The following is a 20,156-nucleotide window of genomic DNA, read 5'->3' on the forward strand; positions in this document are numbered from 1 at the left end:
ATAGTCTAACTAAATTAGTTGCAGACTTTGTGCTTGCAGAGATGTTGCTTTCAGTGCATGTTCAGAGGACATTACAAAGAAGACACACAGACAGAGAGAGAGAGAGAGGAGGGAGGAAGGGAGGGAGGGAGAAACAATTCGGCCTCCTATTTAGATGTTAATAAGCAGCTGATTCCTTGCTCTTTCACCTTCTTTCACTTGAAGTGCTCAGGACAGAGCCAAGAGGCTCTTCTTTTAGCCAATGGAGGAAAATTTACATTTATGATTATCTGCATTTAGCCAACACTCAGAAATTATTTCATGGATAAGTATGATTTCCTATACTGCTCCTGGGTGAAGTCATAAACTGCACTCCAGGTTTTTTTTAGTACCTGTGCCATTGTATCAATGAAATTACATAATGTAGAGTTGTAATTGCAGGAATGTTCCAAACTCGGATGGCAAACCTCAGATAAAGAATGTTTCCAAGCAAATACAACTCAGGCAAATAGAGTCACTAATCTAAAGGAGGATTAGAGAGAGGAAGTAAACATATGTTAGACTTTAACTAGAGATAATTAATTGTGTTAATTACTATGCTAAACAGTAACGAAAGTTAAGCAGTAACCAAAGATAACCAATGTTGGAGGATAATTAAAAATGTGTATAAATGCAAGACTAGACTCCAATAAAGATCATCATGATTCAGTTGTTCATGATCAAACAACTCGACTGCCTCGTCATTACAACACATAACACAACATTATTATTTTTTTGAGAAAGAAAAGATTAATTCCATTAATTCAGACCCTAGTCACCTCCCCAAATATGTTAGGAATATGATGGCTTAGGGTTTAAAGAGATTAAGCTATGACAGCCCAGGTTCGAGACCCAAGCACCACACAATGGGATGAGCACCCGCTATTTGCCCCAGATCCTGCCAACCTGGCAATCTGAAAGCATGGAAATGTGACTAGATAAATAGGTACCACTTTGGTGGGGAGGTAACAGAGTTCCATGATCTTTGCGTATAGTCATGCTGGCCACATGACCAATGTCTTTTGGACAATACTGACTGGTTCCCTCGGCTAAGAAACAGAGATGAGTACTGCCCCCTAGAGTCGGACATGACTGGACAGGAGAAATCTTTACCTTTATTGTTCCCTATCAAGTAGGAAGGGTTCTGTCCCGGGGATGGGGAAGAATTATCCAATTCATACAAGATACGATGCTTCCTCTTTTCACCTCTCTTTGCTTCTCCTTGTGGACAGGAGTCCCAACTGAGTAGTTCACGGCTAATTTCCATCTTTCTTTCTTATACCTTTTGATCTTTGATCTCTCTGCTCAGCAACAATCCAGAGAATTTTGACAGCTACAGAGGAAATATCAGATCATACTTCTCTTATCCTTTCATTATTTTTTGTCATTTTTATCCTAACCTCTGCAACAGAAGAGCTGCTGAGATAGAAACTCATATGAACCACCACTATAAAAAGCAGACAAGCAGTATGTAAAATTAAATTATATTATCCTTGTTAAATTAAAGGCCCTTTGTGTGAGAGGCAGCATGTGCTGCTACTCGTTTGAACCCATTGCAAGCATTTCCTACCTCAGCATTTCCTATAATGGATTCCTATTTCTCTATCCACCCACTCAGCTAAGCATGAAAATCCTTCTATCAAGCTTTGTTCAGAATACATTAAATGCAGACTCGCAAGCCCTGCTTGGGTGGAAATGAGCTGGTATCTCCATTTAGGAAAGGAGAGTTGAACATTAGCTTCCATAATGAAGGAATCCTTCAGCTTGAATTTTACCAATAACTTCTGGGCAAAGTGTCCAATACAGTACAGAACTAAATGATTGGAAAATGAAATTGCTCTCAGGACTGTCCTCAAGGGAATCTGAGAAATACAGTTTGATACAATCCTGTAAGCAATCTTATAGGACTGAGGTGTTGTAGATGTTTTCCCCCACTAACTCTGTTGAGTAGTAATTCCTCTCCAATAGTCAGATAAATGATTGAAACCAGAAGGCTAAGCATTTAATTTTTATTTTCCCTTTAGAGTTAAATAATGTGACCTTGGATTCAGCCAAATATTTCATCACTGAAATTTTGGAGAAATGTTATCCTTGTTTTGGATTTCTGCAAGACCGGATCTGATTATATTACACTTGATATTTGTATTTTTGCAATCAGTAGGGAAAGGTTGACTTTAGTTATACAGTACCATAATAATGATATTGAAAACTGGATAAAAATAGACAAGGATTGAATGAAAAGTAATGCCTTTTATTTATAAGTTACCAAATGATAGCAGTAGTGATGTGCTAGAAGCTCTGACAATACTTTTAGCATCTGTTCTTTCACTTCAAGTTGTGGGAAGTTGTTATAAAAGATGGAAATTGCTGTAAAAAGGTTGTGTTGCTCTTTTTGGTGGAATACTCATCAATGACTTTTAAGCAATGCAACACACACACACACACACACACACACACACACACTCACACAGAGAAGAAATTTAGCACTGCAGTTGTTTATGGTAAGGACTGCCTTGAATTCTGGCATCACTGGCCAAAAAAAATGTAAAGACGCTGAACCATGAAGAGCTGATTTGTTTTCCAGAACAATATGGGCAATCTATGGCAGCAACCAGTGAGTTCCATGTGAGAAAGATTAATTAACTGATTAAGGGTAATTGGCAAATCACAGAAAGGAAAACTGTTGTCAAACTCAGCATTTCGCTGGAATGTTATTTACCTTCTTCAGTATTGGAAGGTTTGCGCTGGATGGATTCCTTGCCCACTGATGGCACAGATTTAAGCTTCAAGAGTTGGGATTTGCCAGCAACTCTATGCACTCATTTGGGACCAGTTTGCTGCAACATTTGATGTTAGAAATTGAATGCTATGCAGATTACATATTTAGAGATTATTTCTATCCTTTTTCCTCCCTCCCCACACAATTGTCTTTGAAGAGGAATTGGGAATTCTCTGATAATGAACAAAGCACATCCTGGTGAGTAGAGAAAGAAATGTTGGGGTTATTCTATCGTTCTCCCAGAGTCACCGGGAGTCATGCACATTTAATAAATTATTAAGCTGCTGTTGTTACATAGTTCTTCTTAGAAGTGTAGTGATCACAAGTAGAAGAGTTCCAGCTTCACCAAGCGGGATATTCGATAAGTTGAGCAAATAGACTATTTAAATAAATGTCATTTCACCAATCATGGAAATTCATATATGTGCTGTCATATCCAAGCCCTGTTCAACAAAGACAATTTTTAGGTCAATAATAAGGCATATCCTTGTGTTAGGAATTATGAAGGCACATTGTAACCTGGCTGTCCTCTCCTACAGAGCTTATGAAGTACTGCACAATGTGGATTACAGATACAGCCTTGGCCTTTTCCCTACTGTTTCATTGAGATATACAAAACCTGAAACTCTTCTCTCAATAGGAAAGCCTGAGAAGAGTTTGAACTATACTAGAAAACATTTATTATGAAAGATTGGGAGCCAAGGGTTATAAAGTCCATGAGAGCTCAGGCTTATTAGTGGTATAAGAAGCAGGGCCAATCTCTACAACTATACCTGGGCTGCTAAAGGGATGAACAGCAGTAATATGTTGATGTTCTCAGCCTCATGGTTGATCTCTCTCAATTAGATTTCCAAATTCTTAATGCACAACCTAAGTATTTTCTCATAGTTGCCTTCAGCTGCACAGTTAGTGGTGCCATGAGTATCTAAACAACAAAACAACACCTTAAGTTTTCACCATGGCCATCTGAGAACCGAGTGTGCTATATTCTCCAGCAGTACTAAGAAGATAGATGTACATAAAGTATAAAATCTACAAGTTAAGCTGGACTCTTGGTGAATTCCTGACCATATTTATGCCCTTTTCTTGATAGTCATATAGATATGAATCATCACTATCTTCTTCTGTCTGTACTTTTCAGTTTGCCTAGAGATGTAGAATTCCTTTCCCCCAATACACACCCTCCCTATTTAACATCTGAGTCTAGACAAGGTTAGTCATATTATTCCTGAGGCTCGCGTGAGAAACAGAATGGGCTAAAGAACTACATGTTAGAAAGGGGGCATTTAGAGGAGTGGCACAGAACTTCTGAGACCCCTAACAGAGGTCTAAGGAAAAACAGCCAGTCTGTTTAGTCTGTAAAGAGAGGTCTATTTAACTTTGTCTCTGAAACCAGCATCAGCCAGCACTACATTAATTATTATGTTCAAGGCTGCCACAACATAGACCAGAGGGAGGATGTGGAAATGGTCCGGAATAAATACATTTTAAAAAACAGATTACAAATGTCCTTTAGAAATCTTCAGTTTCTAAAAAAAAAAAAAAAGGCTATTTCAGCACATTCTACTTTCTGGTCAATTTCTTTGACAAATTCTGTTGGTCTGCTAATGTGCCATAGTTCATGGACTGTTCTGTCAATCATCAGACTGATGATTTCCCTAAATGCAACGCACAGATGGCATTTCACTGCTTTATTACTGGGTCTATGGTTTTCCATACTAAGAAGGCCAGAGAGGATGTAGCTGAAATCTACATGGGGTGCTGCCAGGTGAGCCGTAATTTACAAACCTAGGCAGCGGATCAGCCATAGCCTGATATGTCTTAGGGGAGTCTTTGTATTTACAGGCATCAGATGGCTGCTTTCCAAGAAAAGAGAATGCTGACAAATGAATGTTGTTGTTTTTTAAATGCTCAATCACACCATCTAACTTCTCTGTTACTACAAGGTGCACTCAGACTGCTGTGTCATAGAGAAAACCAGGCCAAGAATTGGGAACCACTATACTCTGACTATTTTTATCTCTGTTGTTATTTCTAAACTTCATAGAGCTTATGTTTTGTTACACGTTGGAAGTCACTCTGATCATTTCATTTGGATCTATTCATTCTGTGTTATTTTATAAATGTGTTATTTTATAGATGTGTTATTTTATTAATGTCGCTTTGAAGCATTTTTTGGGGGGGGTCTAATTAAAATTGGTTGATGTAGTTTTAAAAATTATGAGAGATGCAGAGACGACGAGTTGGAGCAAATCTGAAGAATCTGAACCCAGGTTCAAGTTCATCTTCAACCATGGAAGATGAGTGACTTTGGGGTACACTATCGTCCTGATGTACCCCACAGGAAAACAAAGGAAGGGAAGGGAGCTACATCCCAGGATTGAAAGAGTGTTTTGATATTATCTAGAAAGAGACACTTCAGAACAGGAACACAGACACAGCAGCTGCTTAATGAGTTGCCAACTAGTGCTGCACTTTTAAGTGCACCTTTAAAATTAATATTAATTTTCTTTAATATAATCTCACATTGTCAACTCTGAAGCGAACCTAGTTGGGGCCATTTTGGAAGCTTCAAGGTTGCCAGTTCTGCAGTCTATGGGGCTATTACTTGGAACCTGCACGCACACACACACACACACACACACACACACACACACACACACACAAATAGATAACTAAGCCCAGCACATTCCAGTACTCTGCTTATTAGGCATCTAAGTTCTAATTTAATGAAGTATGTTGCAATGTATTCTACTTAATGCAGCCTCGGTTTAGTAATAAATGCTGCAGAAGATCATCCACTTGGTTACTCTTGCCTCAGAGTGGAATGATCTCTCTGGGGTCCTTGTACACACACCATTGCACAGATCATCTTGTCCTACATATGTCAGGCTTAATGTTTGTACACTTAATTGCTGATGATTGGCACTGATGGTATCTCTGAAAAGGAAAACACTGGCCTTGTCAGTTCTTGGAAAATCGGAAAGGAAGGTGTTCCCCAAGTAAATAACAGGAAAAGGATACCAGAGAGTGACTTTTGCCAAGCAGAAAGTAGCTTATGGAATGAGCCTCACCCCTTTCTGCTTCAGTCCCTTTTCTCATTATTTTGCAAGGCTCAATGCCAGTTGCCAAGGTGAAGGGAGAGGCAGCCTTTTGGCATCTCAGTCAGGTAGAAGCCCTCTCTCCAGAGCATCAGCTGGGCATAAATATTTCAAGCTTCTTCTTGTTGTTATTGCTGTTTTGTAATAACAAGGAACAAATAAACACGTGGGGAGAGAAATATTTTCCATCCAGTCTGGAAGGTTTTAATATTTTATCAGTCAAAGCACAAAATACTTCTGAATTATCACATGTCAGTTGCTATTTGAGGATTCACCCTGACCTTTTCTAAACAGGATGCGAACCACGTTCCTAAATAAATGTGCACTGAATGTCTGCAAGTCCCTTGGGCAGAGTCACTCTCACAAGCCCACAGGCACCACCACTTTATTAATGGGAAGAAACAAAAGCAGAGATGTCTGTCACCTTGAGATGCATGGATTCATTTCTCCTAGGATGCCTAACCCAGAAAGAGGCTCCATGGAGCAATATCACTTGCTTTCCTTGTCGTGGTATTCTAACCATTCTTTCCTGAATAATTTTTGTCTCACAGAGGCTGGCAGATCATGAAACAGCAGATGACTTTGAGCCCTTCAAGAATTGTACAAATGAGATAAATATATGACTTTTCTGGGGATTAGGTGTTTTGGGATTGTTCTGTTTTGGGCATTATCTTCTTGGAAATAGCTCACATAGCAAAAAGCAACCAGGCTTGTCTAATGCATGGATAATTCAGTAAGACATGCATCAAAATGGTATCCAGTCTTCAAATTGAGGGGAGAGGGGAAATAGTGCACGAATCAAAAGCACTTGACTTTTTCCAATTTTGCTCCTGCCTGTTCCTTTCTTTAAAAATGGCTAAGAGGAACAGGAGGAGCTAAAATGGAGAATTGGGAAGAATTGTTTGTGCGATATTCTGTAGGTCGCTATTAAGGCCGGACTGTGTTCTTTCCATCATCTTAAGAACTATCTTAAGCTTTGCATACTGTGCCATGCAGATAATGACACCAAAACTGAAGGATGAGTATTCAATTTCGGGAAGCTTCAAAGCTTTTAAAAAACGTTGAAACAGGTGCTTTAAATTACCAGTGGACTATTCAGCTCATTAGAACAGTTGAATCAAATTTTCTTGATTGATGGCTGTTTTTTTATATAACCTGCTTAAGAATAGATGTGCTGGTGTTGAACTTCAAAGGCCTGTTTACAAGTAGACTTGCAATGGTCTCCCTCCTGTTAAATTTAACACACACAGTGATAAGCCATCTGACTCTAGGCAATGAAGATATCTCTTGCATGATATCTGATGCAGCCAGGTCACCATATGTTTGACTATACTGTAGTGACCCTCAATGAACAATGCATATTTCACACAGGGATAATGTGGATTGGAACCCTTTTCCTGCACGCTACCCCTCTAAAAGTTTCGCCTCTAAAGTTAACACGGATGCTGCTCAGCTTGGCTGGAATTACATCATAAGGGCCTTGATGTATCTGGATTTTCAATTCTCAGAAAATATTCACCATTTTCTTTATAAAATGAAGGAAACATTATAGTCTTCTTTTTGGACCTTCTGAAGAGTTAAACAGAGCAAAGTGAGGCATTGAGGGGAAGTGATACAAAGGCCTAAGCCAGTAAAAGATCTTAGGAGCACAAGCAGTAAGAGAGGCAGTGACATGAAAGAATGACATTTGAAGCCAAGCATGAAGGTATAGGAAGAACAAGAAAGATTACAAAGGGTGGCAGAATTAATGGGGACAGGAAATAGCAGAAATAATTCTTGCTGGCTGAAAGATAGGCAGTTAGAGATATATTCGGCAAAGGGCAGCTTTAGAAGCGTTTGATCATTCTCTCTTTTCATTTATTAAATAGATGGATTTGCTATGGAAGGTTGAAATATAGCCATGTTCTACTTTAGTGTTTAAGCGGTTGGATCAATGGTGTTAATATTCAATCCATTCCAGGATAACCACTTTAGTTAGTAAGGAGGTGTTGTGCCCTAGATCACATATTCACTAAGCATTTCAGTTAGTGGAATGATACATCCTCTTTGTCAGGGTTGTCAAACTCGTGGCCCATGGGCTGGATGTATCACATGCTGGTCACCCCCACGTCTGGTTTAGCGAAGGGAGAAAAAGTCGTGATACGTCACGTGACGACGCCATGATGACACAAGTTTGACACCCCTGCTCTATGTAAAAACAGCCTGTGTCTCAGGTGCCACTTTGCTGGCAATAAGCTCAGTTTAGAAAATGGTTTTTTTAAAAGCTTTCCCCATGTATTCAGCATTTTCCATCTTCCGTCTTTCAATAGATTCAGCTCCCCATGCTTTTCTCCAAGATCAAGACCTGTATATACAGTTACAGGAATAAAAAGCTGCTGCAGTGCTCTTTATGTGCTTGTTAATGGACATGCTTGTCATCCAAAGACGGTCAAATGAAACAACTTTTTATGATTGATTAAATAGACAGACAGACAGACAGATACAAATATATAGTCCTTAACACAAAATAACAAATGAGAATCTACCTGATTTCTAACATTCTTGATCCATCATATTTACTAAACAGACAAGTTTTTAGGAATGTTTTTCAAAGATACCAAAAATAAAGCTGCCCACAACCCAATGAGGAAAAAAAAATAACTCAAACCCAGAACAGCTTAGAAAATGGAATGAACTTTTGATTGAACTAAGAATACATATATATATTAAGGAACTAGGTGTACAGTAACAGGAGCTTGGGTTTGCAAGGAAAAATAAAAGCAACACTAATAGTGTTTCAGCCATGTCATGGGTAAGAGGAAGGAAAAAGAAAAGGTGAGACTGCTCATTGATTGCAAAATGTTGGCTGGAATTTGATGCTATACGGAACTAACTGAACAAGAATGCCAAATGAGTGTGTGATGTATAACAATGTTTTCACACCAAACTGAAAGGAGACACCAATGGGTGTACTGTAGGGTTCTGATCTTAAGCTGTTTATTTGTATTATAGATAATTTGGATGAGGAGTTAGAAAATATGACTAACAAATTTGCAGATGACACAAAGATAGATGACAGCAAACTGCTTATCAGATTTAGGAAGATATTTAGAAGCTATGGACAGAAACTCTCAGGAAGTTGGGCTTATGATAGCAGCCTAGACTGGAAGTGGATAATACCAAGAACAAAGGCCCCAGAGTTTGGTCATTAAGAATTATTATTGTTGTTGTTGGTACTATTAAGGTTAAAATAACACCTGAATTCTGCCAAGTAAGAATTTTCAAACTTTTTTTCAAACCAAAATTAGTCACCCAATTCATGTAAACAAATTAGGCTTTTTCTCACATTCTATGTCAAGGGCACAAGGCTTGTCTCTTTTGTGAAGGAGGGGAAAACTGCACCTGTTGATTAGAAATGTTTAGATTAGAAATGCCTTCTAACGTCTTATCATTCTGAGAAACAGCTCTCAGACTGGCTGAATTTGCAAAGGAACAGCAGCACAGTCATTCTTCCCTTTGGGTAAGAAAAACCAAAGGAAATGAAGTCTAGAATGAGGGAGGGCATACAGTGCAGCAGTTCATAAGAAAAGCTTTCAATGTCTTGATGGAATCACATGCTGAACTTGAGCCAGCACTGATGCAACTGCAATAAAAGCAGTCAACCCTAAATTGCATCAACCAAAGCATAGTTAGGGATCAGAAGAGCCGTGTAAGCCATTCTTAAATGTTTTGTCCAATTCTGGATATATCATCCTAGAAAGGATAAACTAGAGCATATCCCCCCAAAAATGACACTATTTTTTTTTTTTTTTGGAAAATAAAAGACACAAGGAATAGTTAGAGGCATTGGGGAACTTGAGTTAAGAGAAGGCTGTAGTTAATTGCCTTTAGGAACCTGAAGAGTTCCTAAAGGAACCTAAAATTTCAAGGAAGCAGATTTGCACTGAACATAAGAATTTTCTAATGATTAAACAATTGGAACAGCCTGCCTTAGGAAGTACACTGGAGGTACTTAAAAAGAAGCTGGATGTGGATTCTTGCATTGGGCAGGGAAGTTGGATTAAACTATCTCCAATGTAACTTCTTATTCTTGATCTGTATTTCCGTGATTTTGTGGTTGTGTATTTCTATTTCTTTGTATGAAGGTACGTATCAAAAGTGAAGAGTTAAAGTTCACAGGTGGAGATAAATTTTGTAAATTGGATGTTTTATTTAATGGGCAAGTAGTATTACTTAATAGTTATTCAATCAATAGGTATATTTTGTCTGTGTTCTGACCATTTTTCGTTTCTTCTTAGCAGGGATATGATGCATGCATATATTCAAATATGTCACACCCACATCTTTTATTGAGTAGGTGGCAATCTCCAGCATTGATTTCAACTGAAGTTGGCAAACCAAACTTGACAAGATGGCGAATCTTGTCATAAAGTTTTTGTCTTTCTTTGTATTTTTCCCTATTCACTCTTCCTCAGTGATCATGAGGGAGAGTTGTTTTAAATTAATGGTAGCCTTCCGTTTGGGCAAATACAATATAATGGATTCTCAGCTAAAATTAGAATGTTACAATCTGCGTGTTGCTGTCTTTGATTTATCTTTTCTTTTCTAAAGAGTTATCAACAGGTTACTCTTCCAGTTACACTTACTACTATCAAGTCTAGAACCTGCTTCTGAAACGGTTACAGGAAATGTTGATTCTTTGCTTCGCCAACTGCTCAATCAAGCATTGCTGCTGCAAACCTCCTTATACTCCTGTGTAATGTATAACACCTCTGCAAGCAACACAAACTTTTTTGATTTAATTACAGGTGACAGTACATTGAATATACATCAACACAAAAATCATTAATAAACCTGCAAAGAAACGTTGGAGTTAAGTGCTGCACATTAAAATATAAGTATTGCAGCTGTTTTAACCATATCATCACATGGTAGCATTCTTTGTCCTTCACTTGTAAAACTCAAATTATACACTTGGCAATGGGATAGTGAGTTGCATTGCCCCCGTGGAATGATACTATACACTTTTATCAATTCCCCAAAACATGTATATTTTGGTGCATAGGAATAATAGTGATTCTTTCAATTGAGTTTCAAAAGTATTTAGGCAAGGTGTTTGTTGCTTTTTTCCTTTCTTCTTTAGGGATTGGGAAGAGACTTCCTATATCAAAACTGCAAGGAGTCACCATCCTCCTCTAATCCAGTCACTGTTCCCTCAAAATCGACTCAGTTCTGGTGCAACTTCAGGAGCCAACATCCAGAGGCAATTGTCATCCAGTTTGACAATGCTTGAAGTCTACTTGGAAACAGCAATTGATCTAGAATGCAGTGGTGCAAATATGTAACACCACCACATGGTGAGTTGCATTGGCTCCCAATTAGTTTTGAGGAGCAATTTGACAGGATGATTGCCACTTATAAAACCCTACCTGGGGCTGGTCTAGATTATCTGTGGCAGTGCCTTTCTTCCATTGTTTCTGCAAATCCCACATGCTCCAAAGATAGTAGAGACATGCTTCAAATCTCTTCCTTCAAGTAATGTCACCTGAAGCTGCCTAAGAGGCATTCCTCTTCTATTGCAGGGCATTTGGTTGGTTCTGCTCCTGTTGGCTTTTAGAAAGGTATTAAAAACTTGGCTCTTCCTTTTGGCATTGGGCAAGGATGGTAAGAGAATCTCCTTGGTAAGGTATGTGAATTGAAGATTCCCAATCATCTATACATTGTAGCTGTTGGTATTTTTTTTCTTTAAAATAGGTTTTTCCTTATTGTTATATGCCATCCAGCAGCCTAGCTAGGTATCTATGTACAATAAACAAATAAATAAGTAAATAAATAGGTGTTTATCTTGATTTTCCTTCCAGAATTCAAGTACCCCTTCCCACCCATTTTTTGTCACAACATGGGAAGCAGGCTGGGCTGAGAGTGACCTGAATTCGCTCAGCAAGATTTCTTGGATGAAAATGAAGCTGAATCTAGGCCTTCCTGGCATCAATTCCTACATCTTAACTACTACATGCTGATAAATTTCTTGCATTGACCAACCCTTAGAAAAATGGACATATTGCCCGGAAAAGACGTTGTGCCAGAGAATTAAGAGGAAAATTCAATGGTAGGGAGCACACTTATGGACTGTTGCAGCATGACACCATTTTGCTAGGATGGACTTAGAGCCATCATTCTTTGATCCCTACAGATAGTACTTTGCAATTATAAAAACTAAAATCCCACCAAAATAGGACATAAAATGATCTTTATAAATCTCTTGGCATCCCAAACTACTTATAACCTACCATGGATAGGTGAGATTTACTTCCAAATAAATGTGCCTGGCTACAATTGCAATGCTTCTCCTGGATATGTAATTGTCAATAACCACAATAAATAATGAGGTGGAGCAAAGCATTTGTTCGGTCTACATGCTGTCATATTTTCTTCTTGAAGGAATGCCACAAAATTGTCCATTAGGATCTTCAATTACATGCCTTAACTTACACAATAAGTTAAGACTTTGGCAAATGAGTTGCTATCAAAATAAGCGACACTACACGTCCTAGAGAAGTGGTCTCATCCAAGAGTATAAGGCAGGTAAATGGATGACTACAGCATATGTGTGGGGGGGATGGCAACCAACATTAGTTCCCAAACCTCATTTTGACAACTCCCGAGCTCTTTTTCATTTTATTTATTGAAAACTGCTGCCAGTTTCCCATCATTTTCATCACACAACAGTAGCAGTGGAAGCCATAGGATAGATAAATAAAACGTTTAATGAAGTTTAAAATCAAACTTCCACTACGCTCCATTCACACCTCCCCTCTCCATCAATCTCACCATTGCAGAAAAACTGAAAAAACTGAATGTAAAGCAGATTCACCAATGGTGGGATTCAATTTTTTTTACTAGCGGTTCTGTGGGTGTGGCAGGGGAAGGTTACTGTAAAATCTCCAGTCAGAGGTGGTATTTGCTGGTTCTCCGAACTACTCAAATTTTCTGCTACCGGTTCTCCAGAACTGGTCAGAACCTGGTGAATACCACCTCTGAGACTCACCCATTTATATAATTTATATAATATATAATTGTTCTCAAACAGATTAGGGCCCCACACATCACAGAAACACAGCTCTAGATGACTGCTAATCATGATGATGATAGTATACTAGTTGCAAGTGAACAAGATACTGCTGCACCCACCAGGCAATGTGCTTCCTTAAAGGCCTTTTGATATCATTTATAACAGAATAAAACCATTCTATGTTAATCTTGAAATATGAGAAAGCTACAACTCCCCACTCTGGGTATCTTGGTTGGGTGTGTATTTTAGTTGTAAGAATAATTTATACTTCAGGATTTACAAACTGTGAGGCAGGTTCCACTTCACTCATCCCACGAGGCTGTCACTTTTTGCTGGTATGGAGCGTGCACAAAATACGGAGGACAATGGCTTGTTTTTTTATGAGCCACTTTTAATTTTAACAAGGATTTACCCTCCACCCCCATACAGCTCTGCTCACCCAACACCTAGGTTTTAATCAGTCTGGCACATACATCATTTTAAGCCTTGTACATTATACCAAAATAGTGATTAAATATATAACAGAACAAAAATTTTCACATCAGGACCAAACTAATAAGCAAACCTCACTCACAGCTCAGCTTGTATTTTAATAATTAACAAGCTCTGAGCTGTCATTCTTTATCACTATATAGTGCAAAGGATGAAGGATAATCTGCGGGGTTAAGATCCAGATATAATACCTCTTCCAGTTTGCCTATTTACATGCAAGTTCTACAGCCACTTCAGTTTTGCCAGCTGCTTTTTGTTTAGGCAAACTGTCAGATTTGTGGCAATACACTCTGCACATACCACCACATTTGCTTTGCGATGGAAATTAACAGAATGTAACCAACCAACTCAGAGTGCTAGCGAAATGAATTATCACCCTTAGCAATAGGTACTTTGTCGGTTTTAATGGGTGGATTCAGAACTCTGGATAGCTATATAGATAATGTTGGTGTGCCTATGAAATAATGCTTCAATAAATGAGAAATAACAATTTAGACCCATTCTTCCTGCCAACAGTTTGTTCAAGAGATATATTGTCATGGAACTGTACCCTATCTAGATGTACATGAATCAATCCTATGTGAGAACAGCAGAGATAATCAAGGAGCACTCTGCATTTTTCTGTTGAATAAGGCGGTTTTATCTAGACATTTAAGTCCAAAAACATATTGGGATACAGAAGCAGAGGAAAAAAACGGAATTTTAAAAAAGTAAAGGATATCAGAAAATAGAAGTAACCCCAAAATTTTAAGGTGGTTAATTTGAACCAAATGTTTCAGTACTCCTGATAATTTTGAGTGCATGGATACTAGCTAAGCCATAGGAAGAATTTGCTGCATTCTGTATTATCTAAAATCTTGTTCCACATTCATTCATGTTTAGTTTTCTGGATGCCCAGGTTATTCTTACTCATCATCCTAACCTCAACCTTATTAATGAGAGACTTCTATCAGTATCAGCAGGCTTTTAATCAGGTGTTACTGATCTTTCAGAACCCAGAGATGATAATGAAAATGAGATGCTCACCATAGATGATATTTGGGCTAAGAAAAGGAAGATGTCAGAAAAGCCGTATGTCTTCACCTCTGAAATGTCTCAACAGGCAACAATAAAATTAGACTAATAGCAGGACTTCTTTATCTGTCAGCATCATTTTCTTCAAACAGGTTCATTTTGAAGTACTGCATTTTGTATCTGTTGTAGATTACAAAGTCTTTCTTTCTGCCATAAGAGCCAGTTGTGCTTAGAGCAAGAGATGAAACATCAATTGTTTCTGAGATGCTTGGATGTATTACTCACTATTAGAGTACCTCCACACAAGCACAGCAAGTGTTAAACAGAGAAAGATAAATGTAGCACCGAATAAGAACACCTTAAAGCTGTCTGCCAGACAAATGCTTAAAACGAACTAACTCCATCAATGCTCCAAGGAAGCCTGGGAAACACACAGTCATGCAACATAATTCCCGAAGCAGTCTGGAATATGTTACCAGATAGAACTTACTTCTTGAACACTAGGATAATCACTCTAAAGTTTGGCCCAAGGAACGGTAACCAACATTTTTAATAATTCTCCACTCACACCTGAAATTCTACAAAAGGCTAGTCGTTCAGTAATGATCACTAACCAAAACCCAGTCACTGCTGTCCTCGCTCTCCCTCCCTTGAGAAAAAACAGGGAGTGCTGAGAGAAACCCAGAAAAAACATTTAGGTTCAGTATCTACCTCAAGAAACCACAACAGGAAGTCTTTAATGAAAGCATAACTCCAATGGCCAACTCCGAATAAAACTGATTATGACTAGAAGCAGTAACTGGCCGTCTTTTCCTGCTCTTGGTCTGAGTCATGGCAAGCAAACAAATTTATCCATCTGATTAAGGTGTTGTTATTCTCTGACAGTATTAAAGCAACCAGAACTCTTGTGTTGTCTGTCTTGTTAAATTGGAAGATCCACCCAACACTGAATGAATGGGGAATTGCTTCCACACTGCCATCCTCAGAATGAAGGCTATTTCTCACAGTAATTCATCCGCAGTTCCTCATCCCATCACACGGCATGCCCGGTGACTTTCTACCTCTCCTTCATGTTTCACAATTGTCTTCAAACAGTCCAAATGACTTCATATTGCTTGTTAACTTCCAGGGCAAAACAAAACCTTTTCCAAAGCTTAGCACTAGAGAAAAGAAGAATGGGAGAAAAAATCATGTATCTGTGCTACCATAAAAATATATATGAGACATGTGTTTTCTTTTGGGCTAAGTAAGAAAATTGTCCCATGAAACATTTGCACCTGAGCCTCTAGATGATTCAGGTTGGCAAATAAAACATTTTGATTCATTAACACAGGGTATTTTAGAAGGTACATGAGGGATTTGCTGTTTGAAGATTTTTATTCTATTTTTTGATCAACAGCTTATTTCCTGTTGGTGAAAAACTGGAAAATCGGTTTTCTAATTTAGAAATTCCCCTGCTATGGAAGTTGTCCAGATAACTAGTTGTTTTTCTTTCCAACAGGCTACTTTCCAGGTGCGCAAGACAGCCTCTACAATCAGAAGCAAAGTTTAATTATTGTATGTATTTTCCTTGAACTTCTTGACTATATCTATAAAACATTGTTAACAAATAAACAGCACATTCACTTGTGCTCAAAGAAAAGAAGGTATGTGTATAGGCACATGCAGAATGATGAATTTATATGGCATTACCTGTAAACACATGCACACACGCCCCCTCACACTTGCAGATTATAAACAAGTATGAGTATGCATATTCATACATGGAAACACATATGAGGATGTATATTGTTTATCCACAAATATGTGAGATAAACCCATACACTTCACAACAAAACTAGGAATGCGCAAATTGTTCTGAAGACAGGATGGTAGGAGGAATGGTCCCAATCCCTTCTCCAAACCACACAAATTTGGCAGCTTCAAAAATGGCCCAGCAGTTTCCCTAAAAGTAGGAAAACTCCCAGAAGTAGGAAGTGGTCTTTTTGAAAGTAAATTTTCTAGAATAAGTAGTTTGAACCAGTGTCCTGAAGATTTAAAATTGTCCTGAAGAACTACTGTCCTGAAGATTTACAACCAGAAAGTTGTGGAACCAAAAATTCTAGAATGTCCAGATTGGCATGATCCAGAGGAGTAAAAGAAGATGCTGGAAACACCAGGTTTGCACATACCTAAATGAAACATCATAATCCAGTAAAATACTTTGATACTGATATACTGTATTGACGGAGGGAAGGAGGGAGGGAGGGAAGGAAGGAAGGAAGGAAGGAAGGAAGGAAGGAAGGAAGGAAGGAAGGTTATCATAACAAATAAACTCTGGGGATAGAACATAGCATACTAATAACTATATGCTGTCTCCTCATTTCACCGTACCCGTTTGATAGTGTTTGACACAGCAATTGCATTAATGATGTTGTCTAATGTCTAATTTAGCCTTAATTGGGAGCACAAAAGTTTGGCTAGAGCTACAGACATGAACAGGCATATAAGCACTAGATATTCAAGCATGTCTGAGGAAATGGGGATGCATAGGAGCCCTGAACAAATAAAGCTAAAATGAGACAGTTGGAAGATTTTCATTCAAATAATTCCATGTTACACTCCAAGCTTCTGATGCACAGTATTGATTTGGTTTGTTAAATTAAATCAAAATTCGGAGCATATGAATGTAGATTTAAGCATCAGGAAATAAAAAACTAAACTGGGAATTGAGACTTTAGAAACAACACAGCACAAAAGAACGAATCAGTTGTGATTGTTGGGGGAAGGGGGACTAAATGGCCTTATGGACCACAAAACTCTAAAAGATTGTAACACTGCATTCCATGAATTACCCTCCCAGGCTGTCAATGCTCAGAGCAAGGCAGGTCTGAAGGTGGCTAAATTTTGAACTCCTCTACCTACTGTGTGGACAAAAATCCATTAAGAAAGAGAGTGAACCATCAATCTCTAGTAAGAGGATGCAATCAAGAGAACCAAGAATGCTGAAGAGGAGCAAAATATTTCAATACTTTATCCCTAATACACAGATATTAATATTTTCTTCAACTCTGCTGTCTCAATGCTTCCTCAAGCTACAACAATGAAACTGGGGATTCCAACTATTGCCACATTTCTCAACTATTGATTCCTCAGTAAAAGAGCTTTACTAGAGATTCAGAAGTGACACATTTGGTTCAATACTTCAGAATACCATCTTTATGGAGACCTCTTTGTTCTGACCAAACATTCAAAACTATTGCCAGTGCAAAATGATAAACACTGTCATTTCATCCTAATGTAAGAGGTGCTTTGGAATCATGTTGGAAGAACTCAACTTCACCAAGTCATAATATATAATAACTTTCAGCTGTGCTTCGCATGCTGGCTCAAATTCTTTGTGGTTACTATAGTACCTGAGTCTTCTGAACAGCACTGAACAGATTGATCTTTTCCTACGTTCGGTTGCTACCACACCACAGGAGTGAAGGAATAGTAGTGGCACAGGCAACCGGGTCATCTACTGATCACTGGCTTACTTTGCAATTCCTCATTCTCAAACAGCCTGCTTCCCAAGACTGCAGAAAAAGGGCACCATTAATACTAACAGCGATGGATTTTTCTTTCTGATGGACACTTTCACATAAGAAACTAGAGAAGGAATATGGTTCCCAAAATATTAAATGTAACTATCAAGAACCTGGTTTATTTATACCATGGAAACCAAAAAGAGAAAGAAACGGCACCAATAACAGAGGGAAATGGAGCAGAAACACACGACTAATTGGGATTACATTAACCTGCACATAATCCACTACCTTTCCAAGGGCACTATTGTATTATAATAAGAATTCATATGCTGCATTTATGATAGAAACATGTAAGAAAGTGTGCACTAGTCTCTTTCCATAATAAGTGCTACAGTTCTTTGGTCTTAAATGATACAGCACCAAATTGAGTGTGCATGTTACAGAAAAGCAGCCAATTGGAAATCAAGCAAGATAGAATGCAGGAAGAATTTAAAAGATGCCAAGTCCAGGGGCAGTCTATGTAAAATCTTATATTTACTGGTTCAAACGGAACTCACCACCAACACTACATCCCCTCTCACTTTCAATTTCCTATTGCAGCATACTTCCTTAAGTCTGGGTATAAAATGTGATTATATTCATTGTTCTACTGAATATAATTTCCTCTCCTTTATATTACTCTCCAAATATTTGTTTGCAGACAAAATGTAGCAAGCTCTCAACATGGATCAGTAACCAATTTTTTTTTGGACTGGACGGAAAAGAATCAAGAACTATTATCAGTTTCTCTTTTCAGTCCCTAAAACGTAAGTAAACACATCTTTATTCTTCGCCCCTTTTTTCTTCTGGGGCGAGAGGCTCCTTGGTCCACTTGACTTGGGCGGGGTCTCGGTCTTCTGCAGAACCAAGGTCACATAACAGACCTGCCATTCCGTCACCATTGCCTTCCATGTCCAATTCTTCAAAGGAGGAACCACTGGCCCCCGATTCACTGTAGCTATGCTCACTGCGATTGTCTGCCTCATCTCGACTGTGGCCAGATGCAAAAGGAGATAAGATGGAGGTAGCCACCGAAGTCTCACTGATGTCAGTTGTAGCTTCAACGCTGACGGAACTTGTCTCACTCATGGTGTCGACACCTTTATTTGAAATTAAAAGAGAAAGTTAACACCAAACGGAGACCATAAATTTAGAAACCATCATTCTGTGTCTACAGCAATCATTCACCTTCGCATTTGGAAGGTAGTTTAAATTCTCCAGTCATTAAGATAACAACCGCAGTAATCCATTACACTAAAAAGTATCTAATGTGTCTTCGGTCTCCATTATAAGAACATGGGGAAATGTTACATTGCTGTTCCACAAGCTACATTGGGTTGCCAGTTTATGTCTGTGTCCAATTCAACGTATTGGTTGTCATCTGTGAGGCCATTCAGGGCATGGGTCCAGGTTATCTGATGAACCAGCTCATTCCAACGGGATGAGCTCACTCCACCCATGCTGGCAGAAGAGGCATGCTGCGGACCCCATCATTTAAGGAATTCCAGCTATGTCCTATGGTTCTTTATTTATTTGACTTGTCTGCCACCCATCTCACCTAGATTACCTTTTGAAATAGGGAGAAGAGTTTTCTGCCATGGTGCTTGCCCTCTGGAATGTCTTCTCCACACCACCACCACTGTCCTGAGGTGAGATACATACCCTCCCTTCTGTCCTTACGAAAGGGCCTGATGACCTATCTCTGTCAACTGCCCTGTAGCCTCAATAGGAGAGTGGCACCTTGGTGGTGGTTAATGGGTTAGTCAGACCGCACCTCCTCTCCACATGCACTTTGCTCCCTTCCTTTCAATCTTGATTAACTGGGTTTTAAATGTATGGTTCTTATTGTTTCCCTCAGCGAGGTGTTTAATACGAAATAATAAATACATATAAGTTGCAAAACCTCAAATTTTGTCTTATCGTTTTATTTAATTCTTATATAAAATGAAAATATTTCTGGGATCACTTCCTATGAATTCACGACTCTTACACTCAGGGTTCTTACTGGATCTATAAGCACAAACCTAAGGATAATCATTCCGGGGGACCACTGGCTATAAAAAATGATATAATTTTCAGCCAGATACGTGAATGTCAAGACAGCACTTAACTATGTTTAAATGCTCTAAATTCCCCCAAATTGAGACTACGAA

At 38.6% G+C, this 20,156-nt stretch overlaps 1 protein-coding gene across 4 annotated transcripts in view; it reads right to left on the minus strand.

Moving 5' to 3' along the window:
• Positions 1-18,120: 18,120 nt before the first annotated feature.
• The window catches only part of TEX264 (testis expressed 264, ER-phagy receptor), a 167,876-nt gene continuing 165,840 nt past the window's right edge, over positions 18,121-20,156 (minus strand). For all 4 annotated transcript variants that reach the window (XM_087924031.1, XM_026725240.2, XM_026725251.2 and 1 more), the window contains one exon: positions 18,121-19,103. In XM_087924031.1, coding sequence (XP_087780157.1) covers positions 18,787-19,103 — 317 coding nt within the window. In that variant the 3' untranslated portion in view covers positions 18,121-18,786. The remainder of the gene's footprint in view (positions 19,104-20,156) is intronic.

This window comes from Pseudonaja textilis, chromosome 2 (genome assembly GCF_049901715.1).
Source record: "Pseudonaja textilis isolate UNSWEBS1 chromosome 2, rPseTex1.2, whole genome shotgun sequence".
NCBI lineage: Eukaryota > Metazoa > Chordata > Lepidosauria > Squamata > Elapidae > Pseudonaja > Pseudonaja textilis.